The sequence below is a fragment of the Ursus americanus genome, chromosome 9 (genome assembly GCF_024610735.1).
Source record: "Ursus americanus isolate L20-20 chromosome 9, mUrsAme1.1.p, whole genome shotgun sequence".
Lineage (NCBI taxonomy): Eukaryota > Metazoa > Chordata > Mammalia > Carnivora > Ursidae > Ursus > Ursus americanus.
The window spans coordinates 28,831,964-28,856,009 of NC_142135.1; the positions used below are offsets into that span (position 1 = coordinate 28,831,964).

The window sequence follows — 24,046 nt, forward strand, 5'->3', positions numbered from 1 at the left end:
AAGTAAACCATATATTCTACTTTTTTTATAGAGCCCAAAAGATTAGAAGAGTGTTAGACTTACTATATGGGTCTTTTATAAACATGATAAATTTTCCTATCACAAGAATTACAGTACTTTTTGAAAAAGCCATTTCCACAACCTTAACTCATGATGAGAATTCAATGGAATTCTTAAGGACACAGTTCCAAATGACACGCCCTCCCAAAAAAATCTAAACAAAAAACTATCTGTAAGACTCCTCTATCACCCTCTAACATCCTAAAAATTTGTTACTGTAAGTCTCCGAAACAAAAATCTAGAACACTCTTTAAAAGTCCCCTAAAATAGAACTTCGATTCTGAAAAGGACTGAAACCTTCATTTTACAAATAAGCATACTATATCTTATTAGTAAAGTGAGGTGCCTAAGTCTACCTAAGATACTACAGAAAGTTTTTCAATACTCGAAAAAAGGCTTATAGTCTTTTGTGACAATTTGTTAATGTTTATTATTAATGCCATTAACAATTCACTTTGTCAACAAATGACGACTGAGCAAATCCAAAATGTCTAGCACAAGAACAAGATACGACTCGTTCCTCTCTTCATTCTAGGAGACAAAATTTTAAAACTTAACAAATTGGATAAGTACTTCAATAGTATGAGGACACAGAGTTAAAGGGCCAAGAGTACATTTTGCTTTCGTTGTTTTTTCTTTTTAAAAAATTTTAGGGGTGGGATAGGGTAGGGTGGTCAAAGAAGGCTCTCTGAAGTATGTGACCTTTGAGGGAAATTCTAATAGAATATATAATGGTAGCAAGAGTAGGGCAAGAAAGGGAAAACACTCTTACTGGAAGAAACAGCATCTGTCCAGCCCTAAGACAAAGAGGAGTAGAACACATTTAGGGAATTCAACAATTCAGCTCATAGAGTAAAAGAGGAAATAGTTAAGATAAAGCTGGAGACATGAGCAGGACCTAGAACATCTTTTTTTATAAAGCACTTAATAGTTTCAAAGCACTTTAACATGCTTTCTCTTTTGTCCAAACATACTTGTGAAGTAGTAAATATTATTCTTTTTTTTTTTTAAAGATTTTATTTATTTATTCTACAGAGATAGAGACAGCCAGCAAGAGAGGGAACACAAGCAGGGGGAGTGGGAGAGGAAGAAGCAGGCTCCCAGGGAGGAGCCTGATGGGGGGCTCGATCCCACAACGCCGGGATCACGCCCTGAGCCGAAGGCAGATGCTTAACCGCTGTGCCACCCAGGCGCCCCAGTAAATATTATTCTAAATCCACTCCCCTTTAGAATACCCACAGGGTAAGGTCCAAGTTGCCTAGTTAAATCACCTTGTCTGCTGGTAGGTCTGATAATTACACATCTACTTGTTCCTACCATCTAAGAAACCTATACTGAATATACCTTCAAAGTAGCACTTTCTAAAGACTATGAAATATTTGAAACATTTTTTAAAAAGCATTAAAAGTAACATCCACATATCTACCATCTGGCTTAAAAATATATCCTGACACAAATCTTTTAAAACTATGTATTTTACAAGTCTGTCCTCTTCATTAGACTGTGAACTCCTTAAAAGTAAGGACTGTGTGTTACTTAGTCTAACATACCCAAGATCTAGCATTAAGCACTTAATACTTTTGTTTAATACAATGAATTCCCCAAATACAGGTAGAAATACCGTTCACAGTGAGCTAGAGGCCACAAAATCAATGATAAATTATTGAATTCAGTTCAAGTATAACGGAATTTTACCTTTTCCCATATGTGTTTGCAATTTTGTAATATTGGATAGATGCATTCACCATTAAATGATCAATATAACTTTCAGTCCACGCGTTATTAGGTCATTGTTTAAATATCTGAAGAAGGCATTCACTAAACAAATAATCTATTAAAGTCTACTGTTAAATGATGGGAATAGAAATTTCAATTGTACAAGAAACTCGAGGCCCTTCTCTTAACCATGCTTCCCACTCAAGTTTTTAAGAAGAGAAAAATCTCATAGAAGTGGTTCAAAGTTTGGCTGCTTCCAGATTTAAAGAACACACTCCACCTTAGATTGAAGTAGGATGGGAAAAGAAGTCCACCACACTTGAGCATATGACCAAGATAACCAGTTATCTTCCCTTTCAGAAAAAGAATTACTGGCAGAAAGTGAGACGAAAGTTGTGTTCCGAGTCTGTGTTTTGAGGGGCAGTGGGGCAGCGAATATTGAAGAGGAGAATTCAGAGACCCAGTTTTGCAGAGAACGAAAGGTAAAGTGGCACGTAGAAAAATCAGATTTGTTCATGGATCTTTCACAGGCCTTTACTGAACAGAGTTGTAACCTTTACACAGCACTTAATAAAAGGCCTTACAGGTCCTGTATTTCTTGGCTGCAGGGAAGCTTCAGCAGGTAACTATCTCGCCTCCTCCGCGCCGCCCAGCAGCCACATGAAATGTGTGACAGCCCTCCCGCCTTAAAATGGAAGCTACCCTGGGCCACTGTACTGGCGCAGAGGTACGTGGGTCAGTCTGTCGATGAGCACAAGCGGTGGGGAACATCGCAGACTCCACTCGGAGGCCGGGCCAAGGAAGGGGTCAGCCTCAGCCTCCACCATAGCCACCACCTCAGCTTGGCCCGTCCAGAGGGAGCTCCAGTGCACAAGACAGACCGGAGAATCCACGTCTCCACGGGAAGCAGGTACTGCCGAAACACTTCCCAAGGCTTTTGGTCTTTCCGCGCCCGCCCCGCCGCAGTTACCTTCCCAAGTGACATCGTAAAGCTCTGAGACCTTCGCCATCTTCTCAGAACCTGGAGGCAGGGAACGAGAGGGCAGGGAGACACCGTCACGTGACCTGCGACCGGGCGGTGGCGAATTACGACACCACTATTCATTGGTCGAGAGAGGGAAGGGGGCGGGAATCGCTGCGCACGTGCACGCGGCTCTGCGGAGGGGCTGTTGGGGAAGGGGGCGGGGCGAGTTGGGCGGTGAGCAGCGTTCTTGGACTGTGAGGACGCCGTGGCTAGGCGCTGGAAGGTGGAGCCGGCGTGGTTTGAGGTGACTGTTTTATCAGGGATTTTTTAGCAGATGCTGGTTTTTTTTAATATGCGCAACTTCCAGTTTTTCATTTTTTTCTATATAGGTGTATTCATTCTCTTCCCACTCCCTAATCAGTACCTTGTTCTCTTCATGCGCTACGTGACGTTCTTCTCCAATCCTTTATTTGCTCCCAACTTTCCTCCTTCCTTAGTGGGATTTGCTTTCCATTTTCCTTTGAATGTTCGACTAGACTGATACACTCCAAATTTTTTTAAAAATCTTTGTGAGGGACTAAGCGGGATTCTGTCTTTGCACATTATGTGTGTGTGACCGAGGACTTCTTACTGTTCACATGACTGTCTCCTTGCCGATCTGAATCACTGTCTGCCACTCTAGATTTGAAAACGCATTAAGACTTTATAAATAAATGAATGAATGAAAGACCGAATAAATGTACAAATGAAACCATCCCAGGCCTCGCACTTCGCTCCTCCATTCCCATGGAAGTACTAGTCCTTTGGCTATATATACTACTTACATGCTGATGACTCCCAAATTCTCCCCTGAGATCCAGTTCTGCTTTCTTGACATATTCACTTAGATAGCTAATATGCATCTCTAACTTAACATATCCTGAAGAGAACTCTGGGTTCCTGCCACCATGCCCCCAACTTGACCTTCCCCACTGCAGTTGATGAAACTATTCACCTAGTTGCACAAACTAAAATTCTAGGAAGTATTGTTGATTCCCCACCCTATATGCAGTCTGTCAGCAAATTCTGTATTCTACTTCCAAAACTTTCCCAAAATCTATTTATATCTCCACTGCTACTACTTCATTTTAAGCCACAACCATCTCTCACCTTAATAGCCCCTTAACCATGTTAGTTTCATTCCTGCTGTGTAAAATCTATTTTCTATACAGTCCCCCTACTGTCTTAAAAAAAAATCAGACTACAGAAGTCCTTTGCCTGTGGCCCTCAAATGACTCCTCCAGGCAATAAAAATATACTCTAAACACTTTACCACAGTTCACAGGGCTTTAACCAGTGTGGCTCTCTCCTACATCTCTTAAATCATCTACCATTCTTTCTTCACTAGATTCCAGCCATTCTGACCTACTTCCTATTCCTAAAACATTTCAAGCTCCTATCTGCTTTGGGTAGCATTTGCCCATTATCCCTTTTCTTGGAATGTTCTTCTCCATATCTTTGGCTCTTTTCTTTTTGTTTTTTATATCTCAGTTTTACTTAAAACTACTATCTACTTATATGGGGGGCCTTTGTTGACTATCCAATAACAAGTAGCTCCTAGTTAATGCCTATTACATTGTTATGACACTTACCAGTTTGATTTCTTTTGTTTACTTATTTTCTGTATTTTTCATTGTTATATAATTTCCTTGAGAGTATGGACTTTGTCATTTTAACCTTGGAACATCCAACCTAGAAAAACACCTGGCATACAGTAAATGTTTATTGAATGAGTGAATTAGATACTCAAAAAATAACAACTTCTGTTAGTGATTATTAGGATAATATTTCATAGTAGGGCACATATGATCTCTTCTCCCTGATTATGGATAGGATGTTCTCTTTTTATATCTAACATTTTCCTAAAAATTTTAAACATAGTCAGTTTGAGACTATACCAGTTCATTTTACATCCCCAGCCCCTTACCACAGTATGTGGCATATGTATTTGTGACATACATCTACAAATTAATATTTGTATTAAATTGTTTATCCCTAACATTTTGTTGGATTTTTTGAGGTGGTGAAAGCCCAACGAGGTGCCTTTTAAATACTTACAATGGATATTGTTAGTTACAACTAATTAAGGGAGTAAATATTCTCTAGTCATTTCAGCTAAATGCCCTTATAACTAGCTGCTAGTGTCTCTCAGGCAGTAAACCATACGACAGTATGTTAAGTGCGGGAAGTTTTGGAAGTAGAATACAGAATTGCTGACAGACTGCATATAGGGTGGGGAATCAACAATACTTCCTAGAATTTTAGTTTGTGCAACTAGGTGAATAGTTTCATCAACTGCAGTGGGGAAGGTCAAGTTGGGGGCATGGTGGCAGGAACCCAGAGTTCTCTTCAGGATATGTTAAGTTAGAGATGCATATTAGCTATCTAAGTGAATATGTCAAGAAAGCAGAACTGGATCTCAGGGGAGAATTTGGGAGTCATCAGCATGTAAGCAGTATATATAGCCAAAGGACTAGTACTTCCATGGGAATGGAGGAGCGAAGTGCGAGGCCTGGGATGGTTTCATTTGTACATTTATTCGGTATTTCATTCATTCATTTATTTATAAAGTCTTAATACGACAGTATGTTAAAGGAGGTCATTTTCAGAATTTCTGAGCTGGAAACTAGAATGATTTCATTTTTTACTTAGACAGTATTTATAAATCATTAGAACTATATTTTTCAAACTTCTTTGCCTGCAACCTATATGAAGGAAGACATTTTACATCACACAGCATGCATACGTATATATAAAACTGAAACCAAAAAAAAACTAGCCTTATGATGTATTTACCCTCTATATTTTCTATTCAAATTGATTCAATTTCACTTTTTTTATAAAAACACTAGTTGCAACCTATTAATGGGGTAATGCCCATACTTTGAAAAACAAATGGACTTTGTATATGTTTCCTAATCTGAGGCCCTGAAGTAAAATGGTTTGCTCAAGTTCTTGCCACTAGTAGGTAGCAAAGATGGGAAATACATATGAAGGAAGTATGCTGTTTAAATCATAGATAAAAGATGAACTATTTACAGGAAAAATATATTTAAGGGAAAATTTTTTACCAATAATTTCTGAAGTGGGGAAAGTGACTGTATGTTTACATATTGTAACATTGCGGGTGTCTAATAAAACTTGCCCTCCTCAGGCCAGGAAAAAACTGGTATATCAGTAACAAAACGTCTTTATTTTTCTTTAACATTTTATAATGTAATTATAAGTGTAAATAAAAAATGAAATATCTTCTATAGATAAAATCATAACCCTGAAAACATGAACATCAATCATACTTTCTATAAATCTACTTTTATAAAATATTTTCAAAATTTTATCTCTCACTACTTTGAAAAAATTTTCATTCATGTATGTTAAAAATATTTAATCCAATTTCTCTGATTGAACACTGCCCAGTATTGGTGACAAGTATCAAGGAAATATCCAAGCAGCCAAATATTAGATTATGCCATGTTAGACATCATGGGAAATAACTATCTCATTTAATGGTCTCAGTAAAACAATGAAAAAAGCATATGAATGTGGTCTATGACATGCTTTCATTTTTTTTTACAAGCTTATGTTTGAATAGTTAGAATGCTAATACGTCAGAATGAATTAGAGTCAGAAAGGAATAACTTTGAATAAGCCTACATTATCTTTGAGGTGGGTTAAGCTTTATTTATCAAGCCATATTGGCCTACAAAGCCCTTTGGAGTGCTTCTCTTTTATGGTCAAAGTTTACTTACTTCAATTAATATCTTCAGACATTATGAAAGACTAAAGCAACTTTTTAGATGTAATAAACATGGCATTTACAAAATGGACATCATTTAACAAGACAGCAAAATACCATTTGAATTGATTTTGCAATATCCAACATCGTCATCATTATTTAGAATCTACTGTTTGCTTTGTTCTGTCTTAATCATACTGAATTAAAATATTCCACATTATGTAGCACAGTTTATAACCTCTATTTACTGTGACAATTATCCATGAAAGTAAATTGGTCTCACTACAAGTCTCATATAAAATTTACTATACCTTTTAAATCATGTTATTGTTTCTAATTAGTGAATCATAGCCATAAATCCCTTTGTATTTAAGGGAAAATATTACTTATTTCATCTTCATTCCATGTCGATAGATTTTTCACTGTGACACATTCACATTTGGAAGGAAGTTTTCCTTAGAGTTTTATTTACCAAAAGCCAGATTAACAGGGAGTTGTTTTAGAAACCTTCTGAATATTTTTTATTACATTTTTAAAAGATTATATAATTTGATATGTCCCACCCGCCAAACACAAGAGCCTATACCCCATTTGCTGGCACAACTATAGCATTTAGGCACTTCTAGTTTTTCCAACTTTGCCATCATTTGCAATATATGTTTTAAAATGTGCCGGCAGTTCATTTCACATCCAGTTATATTATTTTAGAAAGCAAAGGAGAGTCTCTGGGAAACCTTTCCAGTGAGATCACTTTGGTCCTTTCACAGAATTCACAAACTGATAATTACCCCTCTGTGCCATAGTTGTAACAGTGAAAAGGAAAGTACATCCAGAAAGAGTACACCCAGAATTTCTCCCACATGAACAATAAATTAGAGCTGTTTCTTTTTAAGATTTATAACCATACTTAAAAGTCTACTTTTTCAAATGATATTTATTTAATTTCTCCAAAGTGTATATTCTGTTCTCATACACACATACATCTGTGTATATGTAGCAGTCTTTGTGCAAAACTGTATTTTTGTAAATATTCCTTTTGTGTACCAAACATCCAGGAGGGTCTATGAACTATCACAGTGACCTGATGGTTTATGGAGCCCAATTAGACTCCATTTTCTACAGTAGAACTATAACTGAATACTTTACTTGAAAAATGTTCAAAAAAGTATTTATTCACAAGAAATAAATTGCATTATGGGTAAGCTCACACAAAAATATACTGAATATTGGGGCGCCTGGGTGGCTCAGTCAGTTAAGCATCTCCCTTCAGCTCAGACTGTGATCTCAGGGTCCTGGGATGGAGTCCTGCGTCCAGTCCTGTGTAGGGCTCCCTGCGTCATAATATTTCCTGGCAGGACGTCTGTTTCTCCCTCTCCCGCTGCCCTCCTCCCAACCCTGCTTGTGCTCGCTCTCTCTCTCTCTCTCTCTCTCTCAAATAAATAAATAAATAAAATCTTTAAAAATGTATATACTGAATATTAACATACATTTTTTCTAAATACATGTTATTCTGTTACAATTAATAATTTTCATTTTTCTACAGTCTCTCTTCTGTGATTTGTTAGCATCACTCTAGCCTCAAGTGCCTTAAGTTGTTTATTCAGACCTGTAGTTCTGATGTATCTTACCCTTGCCATCAGGCCACAAGTTCATTTCCTTTACTGGTCATCTTTTTCTTTCTATGGTCATGCTGACCACTCTTGGGCAGAATTCACTTAAATGCCAATAGCAACACCAGACACAAAATGTCCATCTTATCTTTCAGGTCAAAGTCATATGCTTTTTTGCACATAGGAGGGTGTACTTAGTCAACCCCATGGATTTGTTTGGGGAAAAGACCAGTTTCCTGGCAGAATTCCACTAAGAAAACTGCCCAACCCCTAAATCCATTCTACCAGCTTCATCTATCTCTATCTCATACCTGCAGAAGCACCACAATCTCAAATATTTTTTAAACATATGTAACATAATTTTTTAAATTGTAGTTAAAATTCTTTTTTTTTTTAAGATGTTATTTATTTGAGAGAGAGGACATGAGCGGGATAAGGGGCAGGGGGAAAAGCAGACTCCCCAGAGCCGAAGGCAGACACAACCAACTGAGTCACGCAGGTGCCCCTAAAATTATTTTTTTAATTGAAGTATAATCAGCATAGTGTTATATTAATTTCAGGTGTACAATACAATGATTCAACAATTCTGTATATTACTCAGTGCTCATCATAAGCAGTGTATTCTTAATCACCTTTATTTCACCCACCCCCCTACCTACCTCCTCTCTGGTAGTCGCTCATTTGTTTATTCTCTGTATTTAAGAATCTTTTTGTTTGTTTCCTATTTCCTTTGTTTCTTAGATTCCACATATGAGTGAAATCATATGGTATTTGTCTTTCTCTGTCTTATTTCACTTAGCATTATATCCTCTAGGTCCATCTATGGTGTTGTGAATGGCATGATCTCATTCTTTTTTATGGCTTAGTAATATTCCATTGTGCATATATACCACATCTTCTTTATCCATTTGTCTATGGATGGGCACTTGGATTGCTTCCATACTTTGGCTATTGTAAATAATGCTGCAGTAAACATAGGGGTGCATATATCTTTTTGAATTAGTGTTTTCTCTGTCTTTGGGTAAATACCCGTAGTGGAATTACTGGATCATATGGTAATTATATACTATTTTTGAGAAACCTCCATGCTATTTTCTACAGTGGCTGCACCAATTTACCTTCCCACCAACAGTGCACAAGGGTTCCTTTTTCTTCACATCCTCACCAACACTTGTTATTTCTTGTCTTTTCGAGTTTAACCATTCTGACAGGTGTAAGGTCTTATTGTAGTTCTTTATCTTGAAACTGTGAGTTAAGAACAGTATTAAGTGGGGCGCCTGGGTGGCACAGCGGTTAAAGCGTCTGCCTTCGGCTCAGGGCGTGATCCCGGCGTTCCGGGTTCGAGCCCCACGTCAGGCTCCTCCTCTATGAGCCTGCTTCTTCCTCTCCCACTCCCCCTGCTTGTGTTCCCTCTCTCACTGGCTGTCTCTATCTCTGTCAAATAAATAAATAAATAAATCTTTAAAAAAAAAAAAAAAAAAAAAAGAACAGTATTAAGTGTGCATCAAAAACTGCCACTCAGTTCAAATTGCTGCCACCTCACTAAAAATTTTTTGAGCAAAATAGTATTTTAACTTCCTTCAGCCATTATGTTTCCATTACAGATTCTTTTGCATCTTTTAATAATGGACTTGAGCATTTCTTTGGGTGGGGTGGGAACCACAACAGTCAGAGAGGAATGATTTCAATTGACGCAGTTTTTCTAGCAATAGCAAGATTATGGAATATTAAAAATAACCTCAATCTAATCTTGAGAAAACATCGGACAAACCCAGTTTGAGAGCCATTCTATGAGAGTAACTGACCAGTACTCATCAGAGACTGGTAATGACATTATACGTTGCTCTTCTAAGCTTTTAGACAAATGCTTAGTCTTAGACACCCATTGACAGATTCTAGTGTCACATATGTAATGGAATTAAATGTACAGACTTGACAGTTATGAAAGAGTCCCCAAAGTAATTTGTATTAACTACAAATTGTACATACCATGTCATGGAGGGCACGGAGTTTCCTTACGTTCCGAGGTAACAGCAGTGGATTATTTGCCGATATACATGTACATTGCTCCCTTCTGCGGAACTTGCTGGGTTTTAACCCAAGGTTGCTCATTCTAGCTATGTAATTAAGCAATTTGAGCAAGTTATTTTAATTTCATTGAATCCTAGTTTCCTTATATGTTGAATAAGCGTATTAATACTTGCTGATTATAACAAAGATTGCAAGTAATAAACTGGGAATTTCTCACACAGAGTTTGGCATGTGGTATAATAATACTCAGTATTATATACCAACTATTGAGTACTTACTGTATACTGGCACTTCACAAATTGCTCTTTGTAGATTATTTCAAACAACAACTCCACTTTCCAGATGAAGGAACAGTTCAGAGAGGTTAAATAACTTTCCCAAACACACTATGATACACTCCTTCACAGAGTAGGATCTTAGTAAAAAATAGCTTTGTCATTTTGGTACTCTGGGAAGGGAAAGCTTGAGCAGGGAAAGCTTTCAGACCACGAAGCATATTTGATGCCTGTGAAAGAAAAGAGAATACGAAGCTGGATTGGACAGTAAGAGCCTCACGCCACGATTTAGATGTGACAGAGTATTAGCCATTTCAAGGAGAAAAGCTCCTGAGCAAAGATTACCCGTTAGAGTACTGCACTGGGTAGAAATGGTCAGGCCCTAGAACCCTCACATGTTCAGTCATTGAATGGGGGCTGCCTGGAAGATTGTGGCCCCAGCTCAGAAGCTGAGATGAATTTTGAAGCCTTAAAGAGCTGGAAGCTGTCAGCTGTCTTGCACTCCTTGCAGTTGAATAGGAAGTTCTTTCTTGAAGGGAGATTCTAACAGTACACTTCCCTTGCTGCCACAGTAGCATTGTTATTATTATTCCATTCTGGGTGTAATCTTCCATTTTTGTTGAGAAGTAGGTCTCCTGAAATACTAGCTAGATTGCAAAGCTATTTAACATAGCTTTTAGACATGTGGAAATTTTATTTCAACTCCACAGAATATCTTCTTCTAGTATATGATTAATAGCTCAGCAGTGGTTGCTTTGCATTGAAGAAAAGACATGGTAGATTATAAATAGCCCACAGAGACCTGAAAATTTGCTCATTTGTTTATGAGACACTAATCAGGAATTATTCACTATTTTCTTGGAAAGGGAATTAATGCTACTACCTTTGATAAATTACCTAGGATTTCATATTTCTTTTTTTTCAGTCAGATTCCAAGTATATACAAGTAATTTAGAATTTTTAAACATCTTTCCAAGAATAACAGTATAACTCTGAAAAATGGCAGCATTTCTAAAATTCTGTAACTCAAGATCTCCGTGAAGTACTGAAAATTCCAAAGATACTGTGCTCACATTGTCCCTTGATAATTCACTGGATAGCTGCCATACTATCATTGATGATTGCTTGTTAATAAACTTAAGCAAGGCCATTTTTGTTAATACTTACCCCCCAAAACAGAAAATTGATTACAGGTCTGAAATATGAATGGTGCATAAATTCAAAGACCCTCACTGTCAACCTGTACTTCTTCCTACTGAACGCCAAGGCAGTCCTAGTTAGCATTTGCTGTGCTGCACAGATGCCCTTCTAGAAACGATATTATAGGTGCTCCATATCCTGGGCTGCCAGAATGAATGATATAATGAAAGCAGTACCTAATGGAAGAAGGCAGAGTGCTTCTCAGACTCAAATGAATAGCAAAGTTATTGAGGGATTGTACCTTTTAAAGAAAGAATTAAAGCAACAGAAGAGTATTGGTGAACAAAACTTTGGCAGTTATTTTCAGGGAAAAACTAGCCACATGGAATACAGAAGCTATGAATCTCAATGCACAAATTCAGTTGTGCAAGAATGAAATTGCATTTTTATAAAACTAAATTTCTAATTGGGGTACCTTCTTGGAGGAAGACAAAAATTTAATCTCAGCTTGAAACTTGCCCCTGCCTTGCTGCCTTCTCCTTTTTCAAGACTACTCTGACTTGTGTGAAAGTGATGTTTAGAATGTTGAACTAACCATAGGGCAAGGTCACTGACTGTGGTAGTATCCTTTAAGATGGTCCCCAATGATTTTCACCTTCTGGTTAGCACACCCTATATGAGTCTTTCCCACATTGAATAGGGGTGACCTGTGTTATCAATAAGATATTTCAGAAATGATGCAGTGCAACTTTTGAGGCTGTCATAAAAGGTATTGTGTCTTCTGCCTTGCTCTCTCTTAGATCACTCATTCTGGGGAAGAAAGCTCCCATGTCATGAAGACAATCATGCAGCTTTACAGAGAGAGATACGTGTAGTGAGGAACTGAGGTCTCCTGCAACTTGCAAGCCATGTAAGTGACATATCTTCGATTGGTCCTCCATCCCCAGTCAAGACTTCAGACCCAGCTGACATTGTGACGGCAGACTCATGAGATACATTTAGCCTGAACAGCTCAGCTAAGCTGTTGCCAAATTCCTGACCCATGGAAACTGTGTGAGAGAACAAATGTTTATTATTGCTTTAAGCTGCCAGTTTGGGGAATGAATTCTTATACAACAACAGGTAACTTAATACACCAAAAAAATCAGAAAGGATGCAGACAGTGGCTTATTGCTTACACAGCATCCTGAAGCCTCCTCTGCTATCCCAGGCATTACTCTTTGTTTGGGGAGGGTAGGTGATTCTGGGTAAATGGCTATTTATCAGTGAATGTAAAGTACTTTGATAACTTATAAACCAGTACAGCCATACCAATTATATATCAGTCATGCTTATGTAGTCTCGAGGCTTTGAGAAGCCCACCTGGTCTTCCAGTTAGCACTACAGCCCTTGTTTCCCTCCACAAGCACCTCCAGGTGTTGTGGCTCTCCTAACTACTTTTGAATCACATGGGAATTTGAGGTTCCCTCCCTCTGCATTACTTCCAATCTTTTATTTGTTCTGGGTGCTCTCACCTCCTTAACACCCTGACTAGACAATACGGCTTCTCTCCCTTGGAGCCTCTAAACTTGAATTTTATCAGCTCCCCTTGAGGCTCATCTTCCTTACCACTCCTGCCTCCATTCCCCAACCCTATGAGAGCAATATTTCAGTCTCAAGAGAAGTACCCCTGCAGTCTCAGTGCTTTATTCCCCAAGAATTGTCTTGTGATTTTTCCAGAGGCACCTACGTATATCCTCTCTGATGAGTTTTGAAAACCAAAGCCAAAGAGATGAGGTTCCTGACTTCCCAGTTTTCTCCCCTGACACTCTCTCCCAGAGACAGTAATTCAGGGCCTGGAGGACGGTGAGGCAAGTTTCACTCTCAGAGAGATGGGCAGAGAAAGAGAATATCACTTCTTAACCTAAAAATGTTATCCCACTGCCCTGTCTCTAGAGAAATTAATGTCTGCCCGCTAAAGAACTATTATATTAGCTGGGACGTGATTATTTCATCAAAGTTTAACAGGCTTTAGTTAATGGCTCTTTGCTCTGATTCCATGATGATAAAGTAACACTTTGGTTTGATTTTCCAAGTACCTAGACATCTTGAAAACGGTACTTTCCTCACAAAGCCAATATACTATACTTCATATTTTGTATCTCTTTCCTGGAGAGATCTTTGCCTGACTTCCCCCCTTCGGGGTTAGGTGCCCTGCTCATATGCTCCAGTATTTCCTCTCCCTAAAAGCACTTATCCCACTGTGTTATAATCATTATATATCATCATTTGTGTCTATGACTAGACTCTAAGCTCCATTCAACATCTGTGTGTCATGTTCATGATCTGTCCCCAAAGACTCAATAATTATTTATGGAAGGGCAGAAGCTCCATTAGATCAATGCTCACTGATTTAGGGTTTTATGAACCAGTAAAATTTCCAGGAAAAAGGTAAAGGAGCCAGTATAAGTTGCCAACTTTTTATTTTGCTAAGTGAGGACATTAAAAGTAATAACTATAATTTAGCTTCATATAATTTCATCTTAAAGTTGCTATTTTAACACCAAAGGAGTTACAGGATTCAGTAGGAACAGTCCCTGAAAAGGAGTAAATTTAACTTCTTTACCAGAAACCAGTGACAGCTTCTACCTGAATTGGCACCACATGGCAGACACTTTTGAGAACTGCTGAAAACTTCTTAAATCCCTCCTATTCTCAGATAAATAATTTGAAATGGTAACTCACCTATGTTCAAAGTGGGAAATTCTAGATTTTTTTTTTTTAATGAAACACTCCCAAGTAGCTAACACTTGGTTTCCTATTCTTACTATCTATGTCTTTAAAGAAAAAAAAGTCATTGAACATCTTGGCACATGATTCACAGCCGGGACTTAACTATCCTCTTAAAGATTTTTTACTCTTTCCCAGTAAATCCCTGAAGGAGTGAACATATTAGAAAGTAAGAACTACTGTAATTTTGTTTGTCTTTAAAACATGCTTGGGGAAGGGTTGCTCCAGGCTGAGCTAAGAAGAAAAATAAAATTATAGTTGAAGTATCACATGATGCAAAACATTTCTGGCAAATTTATGTTGAATATAGCTCTTGTCTCATAAATTCAGCCAAATTCATTTTGATTAAGTTTTACACTAAAGCGGGGCGCCTGGGTGGCACAGCGGTTAAGCGTCTGCCTTCGACTCAGGGCGTGATCCTGGCGTTGTGGGATCGAGCCCCACATGGGGCTCCTCTGCCATGAGCCTGCTTCTTCCTCTCCCACTCCCCCTGCTTGTGTTCCCTCTCTCGCTGGCTGTCTCTATCTCTGTCGAATAAATAAATAAAATCTTAAAAAAAAAAAAAGTTTTACACTAAAGCAACACAAATGTATTATTAGTGTTTCATTTTGCAAATCACAAAAATTCTTGACAGAACAGTGGACACGTAAAGAGCATTTTCATTAGCATTTCATTTCATTCAACAAAGTTCATTTTGATTAAGTTTTACACTAAAGAAGCACAAATGTATTATTAGTGTTTCATTTTACAAATCACAAAAATTCTTGACAAAACAGTGGACATGTAAAGAGCATTTTCATTTCTGAAGCAGAAGGTATTTATCTCTGCAAATAGGTGTGGTATCGACAAATGGCAGAGACAATAAAACACAGAAGCCATATTTCTATTTTAAATGTCACTTATTTTGAGAACCCATGGGATAAATTACAGCAGCCTTTGAGAAAGCAAAGACATTAAAATTAGGAGATGGAAAAGATGAAATCAGTGATGATGTAATCTAGACCCTTGATGACACAGGAGACTCCCTTAAAGAGTCTGCCTTCATGCTGTGTCTTTTGTAATGCTTCGGGCAAAGAGAGATTTCTGAATCTGACTTGTGCCTTCACAAATCTGCTTTCTTCTTATTTTTATTTTGCTATGTATTATAATTTCCTTGCTGACCTGAGGGAAAAAAAGAGGCCTTAATATTCTGATTTTAGTACATTTTTTCTTACAGTAGTACACCGAATAGAATAGTGAAAGTAAAATCATGTTATTTTTTGTTATAAAACAATTTCATAAGTAAGTTTCACAGCTAAAGTCCAGCCTCTCAATAAAATACGTCAAACAATATCCATATGTAGGAATAAAGATTAGAAATCTCATGAATTATAGATCTCTATACATTGTAAACTCTCAAGATGAATTATGCTTTTTTTACATTGTGTTTTTTGCCTCATCAGCATTCTTTGAAAATAAAAGAGCAATACATTTAACTCAGGTTTGAAATGCACAACATGTATAATCTGACTTGTGAAAAGTAATCTATTTTAATGTATTGGCTGTCCCAATTATGATACCACCTAATATATTAATTTAAGGAATAACTGAGTAGCTAAAAATGGTATTTATGATTATTATTAATCTAGCCTGATTCAGTATGAGTATAGGGCATAAGAGGTCACACTTACACTATATATTTTTTAAAATGTAAGCTGGTCTTGCAGGTTTTCATTTAATTCGTGAATAGCTAATAACACCTTTAACCATTAATCTTGAACGAAAGTTTTCCCATTCTAAAAATGTTAGGAAATGAAAAACAAAATGATGTTGATAATATCATTTTTTGAGAAATGTTAATGATGGGAGTCAAATATTTTTAAACTATCAGGAGTTAAATTTGGTTTATTACTTATAAAAACAGTTATAATTGGCAGCATAATATCACTAAGTAGATACTTTAGTGTCGACACAAACAAGCTTATCAACCTGAGCTGCATGCTAAGCACAATTAACTGAAAAACCAAAGTTCAACCAGAGTACACTGGTCTAATTCTGAGAGTTCTTCTCCCCAGTTTCAGATTATGGTCACTTTAGAACAATTACATGAGTTAACTTAAATAGACAATATTTTTTAGTTAGAAAAGATAAATAAATTTTTTTTAATTTGAGAGGATAAAAGGTATATATTACTCAAAGTATAAAAACTCTTTCTGTTGAAAGACTCAGATAGCTGAGCTTCTGAAATATGTCGTTGAATTACCAGTGGATAAATCTATGAGGAGACCATTGTTTCTGAAGAAATTGTCACCAAGGAATAGACACTCAAATGAAATTGTAGGCACACAAATAGTGATCTGAATAAATACAGGACACAAATATACAGACATGCCATTTCTCACAGTTACTGCTAAAAAAGAAACTCAATTAAGTTGTTTTTTTTCAATTGCAGTTAATATTTAAAACAGTGATATTCCTTGGAATCCTAAAATTTTGACTTGATTTCTGACTTTACCAATTGTTCATAACATGATCTGGCGTAAGTCCTTGGCAATCTCATTTGATAGAAGATAATAATACCTACCTCAGAGGGTTATTAAGAAGATTAAATGTGAAAATGGCTGAAAGCATAGCACAATATGACACATGAATAAAAATAAACTTTAAATGGTTAAAAATAATCACTGTAATGAAGTCGTCATTTCATAGACTAGTTCTATTTTCTTTTCCATTCATCATTCAGCTCTAGTACAGAATGATCTAGCAAACTGTGTAATATTTCCTTGGTGATAGTTAAATAGAAGCCTGATATAGATTTGAAAATAATATCTTGGGAGAAGCAAAGATAATTTCTATTTGTTGCATTTTTATCCACATTTACAAATCCATCTCTTTAAATTTGTGAAATCGGCAGGCAGTTGTCTTGAATTTTCAGCCAGATATCCAGGAAACCTGTATGGTTTCATAAGTTTATAAAATAAGCAACTGCCTACTCTAAACTAACCCGTCTATGAAGATGTGGAATGCAATGAGATTATAATCACACCTGTTCTCACATCTCTTCCAACATATAACCTAAAACCAAACCCCTTTTACCCATAAAAAACACTACTGATAAACCCTGCTAACAAAAGGTTTTTTTCTTCTGTCTCTTCTCTGAAATTTCTCCTTAATGTCCTTAGGAAAAAAGCCAAGGTACAAGTGTCATTTAACATAATTTTATTTTTTTTCAGCTTTAAAAGGAAATGAAAGCAGTTATCAAGAAAGGAACATATGTGATATTTTAATGGGAGCTAACATAATGCTAGTTCACATACCTTGTGTATTAGAATCTAAGTATTTCTTCCAGCCCATCATTCATCCCAACCCCATTCCTTAATACTTCTCTACATAGGATATAAAATAGATGGGGATGCAAGAATTGGCTTCATATGGTTGAAAATATAAATGTAATTTTTAATCCTATAATAAAAGGAAAGCAACAGTAGCATAAACAAATTCTGGAAAGCTTTTCCTGTAACACAGGATCTACTCTCATACCATTAACAGCCATAGTGAAAATCTTCAAGTAACAACTCACATCACCGGGCAATCATATTGGCCTTAAAATGTTGGTCAATTGTGGGAATGTCTCTGGGATGAAAAATAAGACTAAGAAGTTTCCTATAACTTCCCTGATTTAGAATTTTGCATGCATGTGAAAAAAGTTCAAGAACAGGAGAAAAGACATACATTCTTCTTTATACTTTTCACATTTCACCACTTCATTTGGGATACCTGTCAGTCACTCCAGTTTGTTTGAAGTGTCTATTTTGTTTGGAGGAACTGGGCTAGGGATGGAAAGAGACCTCGTCTGAGTCCTTATCAAGTTAGCTGAAAAGTAAAGCAAGTGTGTTAGTCAATTTGCTTATCAATCTCTTCTCTCCTTCCACAATAACTGCCAGGGAGTATCAGGTCACATGACAGCTCCCCCAAACACAGCCCACAGCTGATTGGATCAATTATGGGTACTTGACTCAAGCTGAGCCAATCAGATTCATCTTCCAAGCATTTGGAATTAGAATTTAGAAATTCTACTTGACAACTTTGGACCATTTAGGAAGAGGACGTAAAGCTGACCCTGGAGTGACCATGTTTGGGCTTGTATAAGTGAAACACAGAAATCTCCATAGAAAAAGAAAATATTGGTTCAGGCACATAAAAAGATGAAGAAATGAGAGTCCCTTTGGCCCTGGAAGGAGAGAATAGAGAGAATGAAATCCACTGCCTTGGGTCTTGATGGCGTTTTATTCCTTGTTCCAGTCTCTCAAAAAACTGGCCCCTAAGTTTTTTAAATAGTGTTTTATCCTTTAAATGAATGTCCCATCATTTCTTACCTAGTTTGTCTGATTCTCTGTTACTTACAACCAATGACTAAGGTAGGAAGTAAGCCTAGTCTTACTTGAAAACAAAGTTTTGCAGAGAAATACTCTTAAAGAGTTACTGTAATTCACTTAGTAGAATGTGTATGACATTTGAATCTCTTTTGTTTTTAAAAAGTTAGTACATATGTAAGTGTAAAGATGCCAAACAAAGTCGTAAATTTCATAAATCAAGGCATTAACATAATGTGAAAATAAGAGAAATATTATTTGATCATACTAAAAATAACTATTATAAATGAAGTCCAGCTTTACATTTAAAAGTTCTTTTAAAGTTTACATATAAATGAAATATATAAGTTTTGGCTGTTTTCCAGTCTCATTTACCCTTTGTTATAATCTTAGATTTTCCTTTTTGTGTTAATTAGATTTTTATTTTCATCAAAATATGTACACAGTCTTTATTAAGGCAAATTTCACTAAAATTATAATAAAGCCAATCTTCCTCTCCCAAACCGAACACTGAATTCTTCTAAATATACATTTTCCCCACTATTTCTATATTTCTTAATAATATAGATTACTGCTGTCTCAGTATAGCAGTGGTATCTCTGCCAGTGCTTTTTTTCTGCTCTCCCCATCCTTTTTATATAGGGTTTACTTTATCAAACACCCAAATACATTTGCCATTGTAGGTCGTAGAGCAATTCTTCCCTCCTTCTCTACAACATTTCATTTCTTCCTGGAATTAGTAACTACTTAAACTTTTCATTTGACAGTTTTTGTTATTCATTTGTCTAAATTTACTGCGTTTTTTCAATACTGTTTTATGAGGGCTCAATTATCAATTTCTTCCTCCTCTGCTTTTATTTCTTTTCTATGCCCTGTTCCAATCTGGCTTCTCTACACATTTCAGTTCTGGGGAATTTTCTTGTGTAATTCTTCAGATGATTTCATTTCCTTCATTTTTTTTGTTTGCTAGTCAGATCCCTTGTTGGATTCTCTAAGTTCTTTGCTTTTCATCTCTTGTTTCCCATCTCCTTGATCTTTCTGTTCTATCTGGGAGATGTCTTCAATATTATCTTCCAAATCTATTAAATTGGTGTTTTGGGCTATCTTATTTTTCATTTCCAAGTCTTCCGTGTTCTCTTCTTTTTTTAATAGCATGTTGTTCTTGTTTTAGCTAGCAATAATCAGTTATCAGAGATAAGCAGATATCAGATATCAGAGATAAGCAGTTATCTCTCTGAGAATATTCCTTAACGTATGTTCTGCTCCTTTCAGTGTCTCTATTTGCTCTAAGTATTTTATTTTCTCTTATCTTTTCTAGTGTCTAACTTTCATATAGAAGACTTTACTCAAGTGTCTTGTGATACTTAGCTGTCTGTTTTATATTTAAGTATAAGATACTAGAATGCTATATGGAAGCACTATGTGTTTGTGATGAATAGGGTGCCTGCTTTTTTTTTTTTTTTTTTTTAATTAGGATCTCTCAGTGTCTGTTTCATTAGGTCTTTTCTTTGGGGTCATTTGGTTCTCCAGAAAAGCATTCTTTTATTCTCCCACCTGCGTGAGTATGTCTCAACACCTATATTCCAGGAGCAGGGTAGAGAAGGGGGCCAGAGTCCCACCAATCAGTACAAAAATTTGGACTTAATCCTTTTGACTTCAGCCCCATTTCCCATCCCATTCCTCACACTGATTAGTGTCCCTGGTCCAAAGCCTCTTGGATGTAGTAATTTATCAAGAAGCTAAAACAGTTGTATCTTCCAAGGTAGAAGTAGGGAGAAAATAGGGAAGGAATTACTTACCTTAGGAGTGTGGGGGAGTAGACAAAATCTGAGGATCTAGCTACTTTCAACAGTTTTCTTTGTTTTTAGCATTGAGTTCATTATCAACTTCCCCAGTATGTTATGCCTCAATGTCCTAAACCTTTCCAGTATTCTGTAGGGTGAATTAGACTAAAAAGAAAGAAGGAAGAAAAAGACAAAAAGCATGTTTTTTTACAGATACTTCCTATGTAGGCACCCATGTTAATAGCTTCTTTTACTGAACACCACTCTCCAGCTGCTTTCCATCTCTCAGAGAATTCCGTTGAATTCTCTCATCATCTTTCTCTCCCTTCATTTTTTGTTACTCTTTTTTGTTTTCTTTTTATTCCTTTACTTACTTTATTGAAGCTTCAGGAGAATGAGGAAATAAAGGCATATTTAATCAGAAGTTTTCACTTCATATAGTATAAATTTAGATTCCCTTCTAAAATATGTTTCTGCTCATTGCTCTTGCCAGATCCTGAGTTTATCCCCAGGGTAAAATACTTTAGGGATGTCAACATGAAAAAAAAAAAAAAAGAACCCTAGCATGATGAATTTTCCTGAATTGACAATAGAGAAATTTCAATAATAATGTTCTATAGCTTTCCTTAGCAAAAAGCATGATATTAACCAACAAGAAAAAGCACACCATAATAGTGGTAGCCATAGTTGGCAGAGTTGTGAATTTTTAGGCAGTGAACACACCGGCTCAATGAGTGAAACAATGATTCAGTTAATATGATCAAGCTGATTGGTGGAGCTCTAGTGACATCCCCAGAGGAAGAATACCCTGTGTTTGCCACTGGCCCTATCACTGTGCTCTGCTCTTTAAACTGAAACTTTAAAAATACAGAACAGAATTTTAGTTCACCATAGCTACTCTTCATCACCAGAAGTCATCTGAACTTTTAAACATTGGCCAAAGCTTTCAAATTACTTTATCAGAGTCTGAGGAAAGTCTAGTTATAAACTATATGCTAAGTAATATCAGATTAGTTAGGAAAATAGCTTAGTCCAGTTTACCAAATAAGCATGTCCTTTCTTTTTTTTTATTTTAATGTTTTTTTATTATATTATGTTAGTCACCATACAGTACATCCCTGGTTTCTGATGTAAAGTTCGATGATTCATTACTTGCGTATAACACCCAGTGCACCATGCAACACATGCCCTCCTTACTGCCCATCACCAGTCTATCCCATTCCCCCACCACCCCCCTGAGGACCTCAGTTTATTTCTCATAGTCCATAGTCTCTCATGCTTCATTCCCCCTTCTAATTACCCCCCTTTCTTTTTTTTTTTTTTTAAGATTTTATTTATTTATTTGACAGAAATAGAGATAGCCAGCGAGAGAGGGAACACAAGCAGGGGGAGTGGGAGAGGAAGAAGCAGGCTCATACCGAAGGAGCCTGATGTGGGGCTCGATCCCATAACGCCGGGATCACGCCCTGAGCCGAAGGCAGACGCTCAACCGCTGTGCCACCCAGGCGCCCCTACCCCCCTTTCTTTATCCCTTTCTTCCGCTACCTATCTTCCTAGTTCTTATGTTCCATAGATGAGAGAAATCATATGATAATTGTCTTTCTCTGCTTGACTTATTTCACTTAGCATTCTCTCCTCCAGTGCCGTCCATGTTGCAGCAAATGTTGAGAACTCGTTCTTTCTGATAGCTGAGTAATATTCCATTGTATATATGGACCACAACTTCTTAATCCAGTCATCTGTTAAAGGGCATCTCGGTTCCTTCCACGCTTTGGCCATTGTGGACAATGCTGCTATGAACATTGGGGTGCATATGGCCCTACTCTTCACTACGTCTGTATCTTTGGGGTAAATACCCAGTAGTGCAATGGCTGGGTCATAGGGTAGCTCAATTTTTAACTTTTTAAGGGACCTCCACACTGTTTTCCAGAGTGGCTGTACCAACTTGCTTTCCCACCAACAATGTAAGAGGGATCCCCTTTCTCCACATCCTCGCCAACAATTGTAGTTTCTTGCCTTGTCTATTTTTGCCATTCTAACTGGTGTAAGGTGGTATCTTAGTGTGGTTTTGATTTGAATTTCCCTGATGGCTAATGATTTTGAACATTTTTTCATGTGTCTGTTAGCCATTTGTATGTCATCATTGGAAAAGTGTCTGTTCATATCTTCTGCCCATTTTTTGATCTGTTTATTTGTTTCTCATGTACTGAGTATGAGAAGTTCTTTGTAGATCTTGAATACCAGTCTTTTATCTGTAGCGTCATTTGCAAATATATTCTCCCATTCCGTGGGCTACCTCTTAGTTTTTTTGACTGTTTCCTTGGCTGTGCAGAAGCTTTTTATCTTGATGAAGTCCGACAAGTTCATTTTATCTTTTGTTTCTCTTGCCTTTGGAGACGTGTCATGAAAAAGGTTGCTTTGGCCAATGTCGTAGAGGTTGCTGCCTATGTTCTCCTCTAGGATTTTGATGGATTCCTGTCTCACATCGAGGTCTTTCATCCATTTGGAGTTTATCTTTGTGTATGGTGTGAGAGAGTGGTCAAGTTTCATTCTTTTGCATGTAGCTGTCCAATTTTCCCAGCACCATTTATTGAAGAGACTGTCTTTTTTCCACTGGATGTTTTTTCCTGTTTTATCAAAGATTAGTTGCCCAAAGAGCCGAGGGTCCATTTCTGGGTTCTCTATTCTGTTCCATTGATCTATGTGTCTGTTTTTGTGCCAGTACCATGCTGTCTTTTGATCACAGCTTTGTAGTACAGCTCGAAATCCGGCATTGTATGCCCCCAGCTTTGTTTTTCCTTTTCAGCAGTTCCTTGGCGATTCGGGGCCTTTTCTAGTTCCATACAAATTTAAGGACTATTTGTTCCAGTTCTTTGAAAAATGTCCTCGGTATTTTGATCGGGATAGCATTGAAAGTGTAGATTGCTCTGGGTAGCATGGACATTTTAACTATGTTGCTGCTTTTAATCCATGAGCATGGAATATCTTTCCATCTTTTTGTGTCTTCCTTAATGTCTTTCAAGAGTGATTTATAGTTTCTAGAATATAGGTCCTTTACGTCTCTGGTTAAGTTAATTCCAAGGTAACTTATGGTTTTTGGTGCTATTGTAAATGGGATGGATTCCCTAATTTCTCTTTCTTCAGTCTCATTGTTCGTGTAGAAATGCAACTGATTTCTGAGCATTGTTTTCGTATCCCGCCACATTACTGAATTGCTCTATAACTTCTAACAGTTTGGGAGTGGATTCTTTTGGGTTTTCAATGTAGAGTATCATGTCATCTGCGAAGAGAGACATTTCGACTTCTTCTTTGCCGATTTGGATACCTAGGATACCTTTTTGTTGTCTGATTGCTGTTGCAAGGACTTCTAGTACCATGTCGAATAATAGTGGCAAGAGTGGGCATCCTTGTCGAGTTCCTGATCTTAAGGGAAAGGCTTCCAGCTTTTCCCCATTGAGAATAATATTTGCTGTCAGCTTCTCATAGATGGCTTTTATGAGATTGAGGAATATACCCTCTATTCCTACACTCTGAAGGGTTTTAATCAGGAAAGGATGCTGTATTTTGTCA

The 24,046-nt window shown here is 37.1% G+C and overlaps 1 protein-coding gene and 1 long non-coding RNA gene across 21 annotated transcripts in view; one reads left to right on the forward strand and one right to left on the reverse strand.

Moving 5' to 3' along the window:
• Positions 1-2,833, reverse strand: part of EMC2 (ER membrane protein complex subunit 2) — a 540,022-nt gene extending 537,189 nt beyond the window's left edge. For all 15 annotated transcript variants that reach the window (XR_015725757.1, XR_015725760.1, XR_015725759.1 and 12 more), the window contains exon 1: positions 2,747-2,833. Coding sequence is in view for 2 of the 15 variants with exons in the window: in XM_045805790.2 (XP_045661746.1) it covers positions 2,747-2,786 (40 nt within the window). In the remaining 13 variants the exon portion in view is untranslated. The remainder of the gene's footprint in view (positions 1-2,746) is intronic.
• A 133-nt stretch (positions 2,834-2,966) lies between these two features.
• LOC123797797 (uncharacterized) overlaps positions 2,967-24,046 on the forward strand; it is a 144,087-nt gene continuing 123,007 nt past the window's right edge. For all 6 annotated transcript variants that reach the window (XR_006781075.2, XR_015725765.1, XR_015725766.1 and 3 more), the window contains exons 1-2: positions 2,967-3,044; positions 12,372-12,481. This is a non-coding gene — a long non-coding RNA (uncharacterized LOC123797797). The remainder of the gene's footprint in view (positions 3,045-12,371; positions 12,482-24,046) is intronic.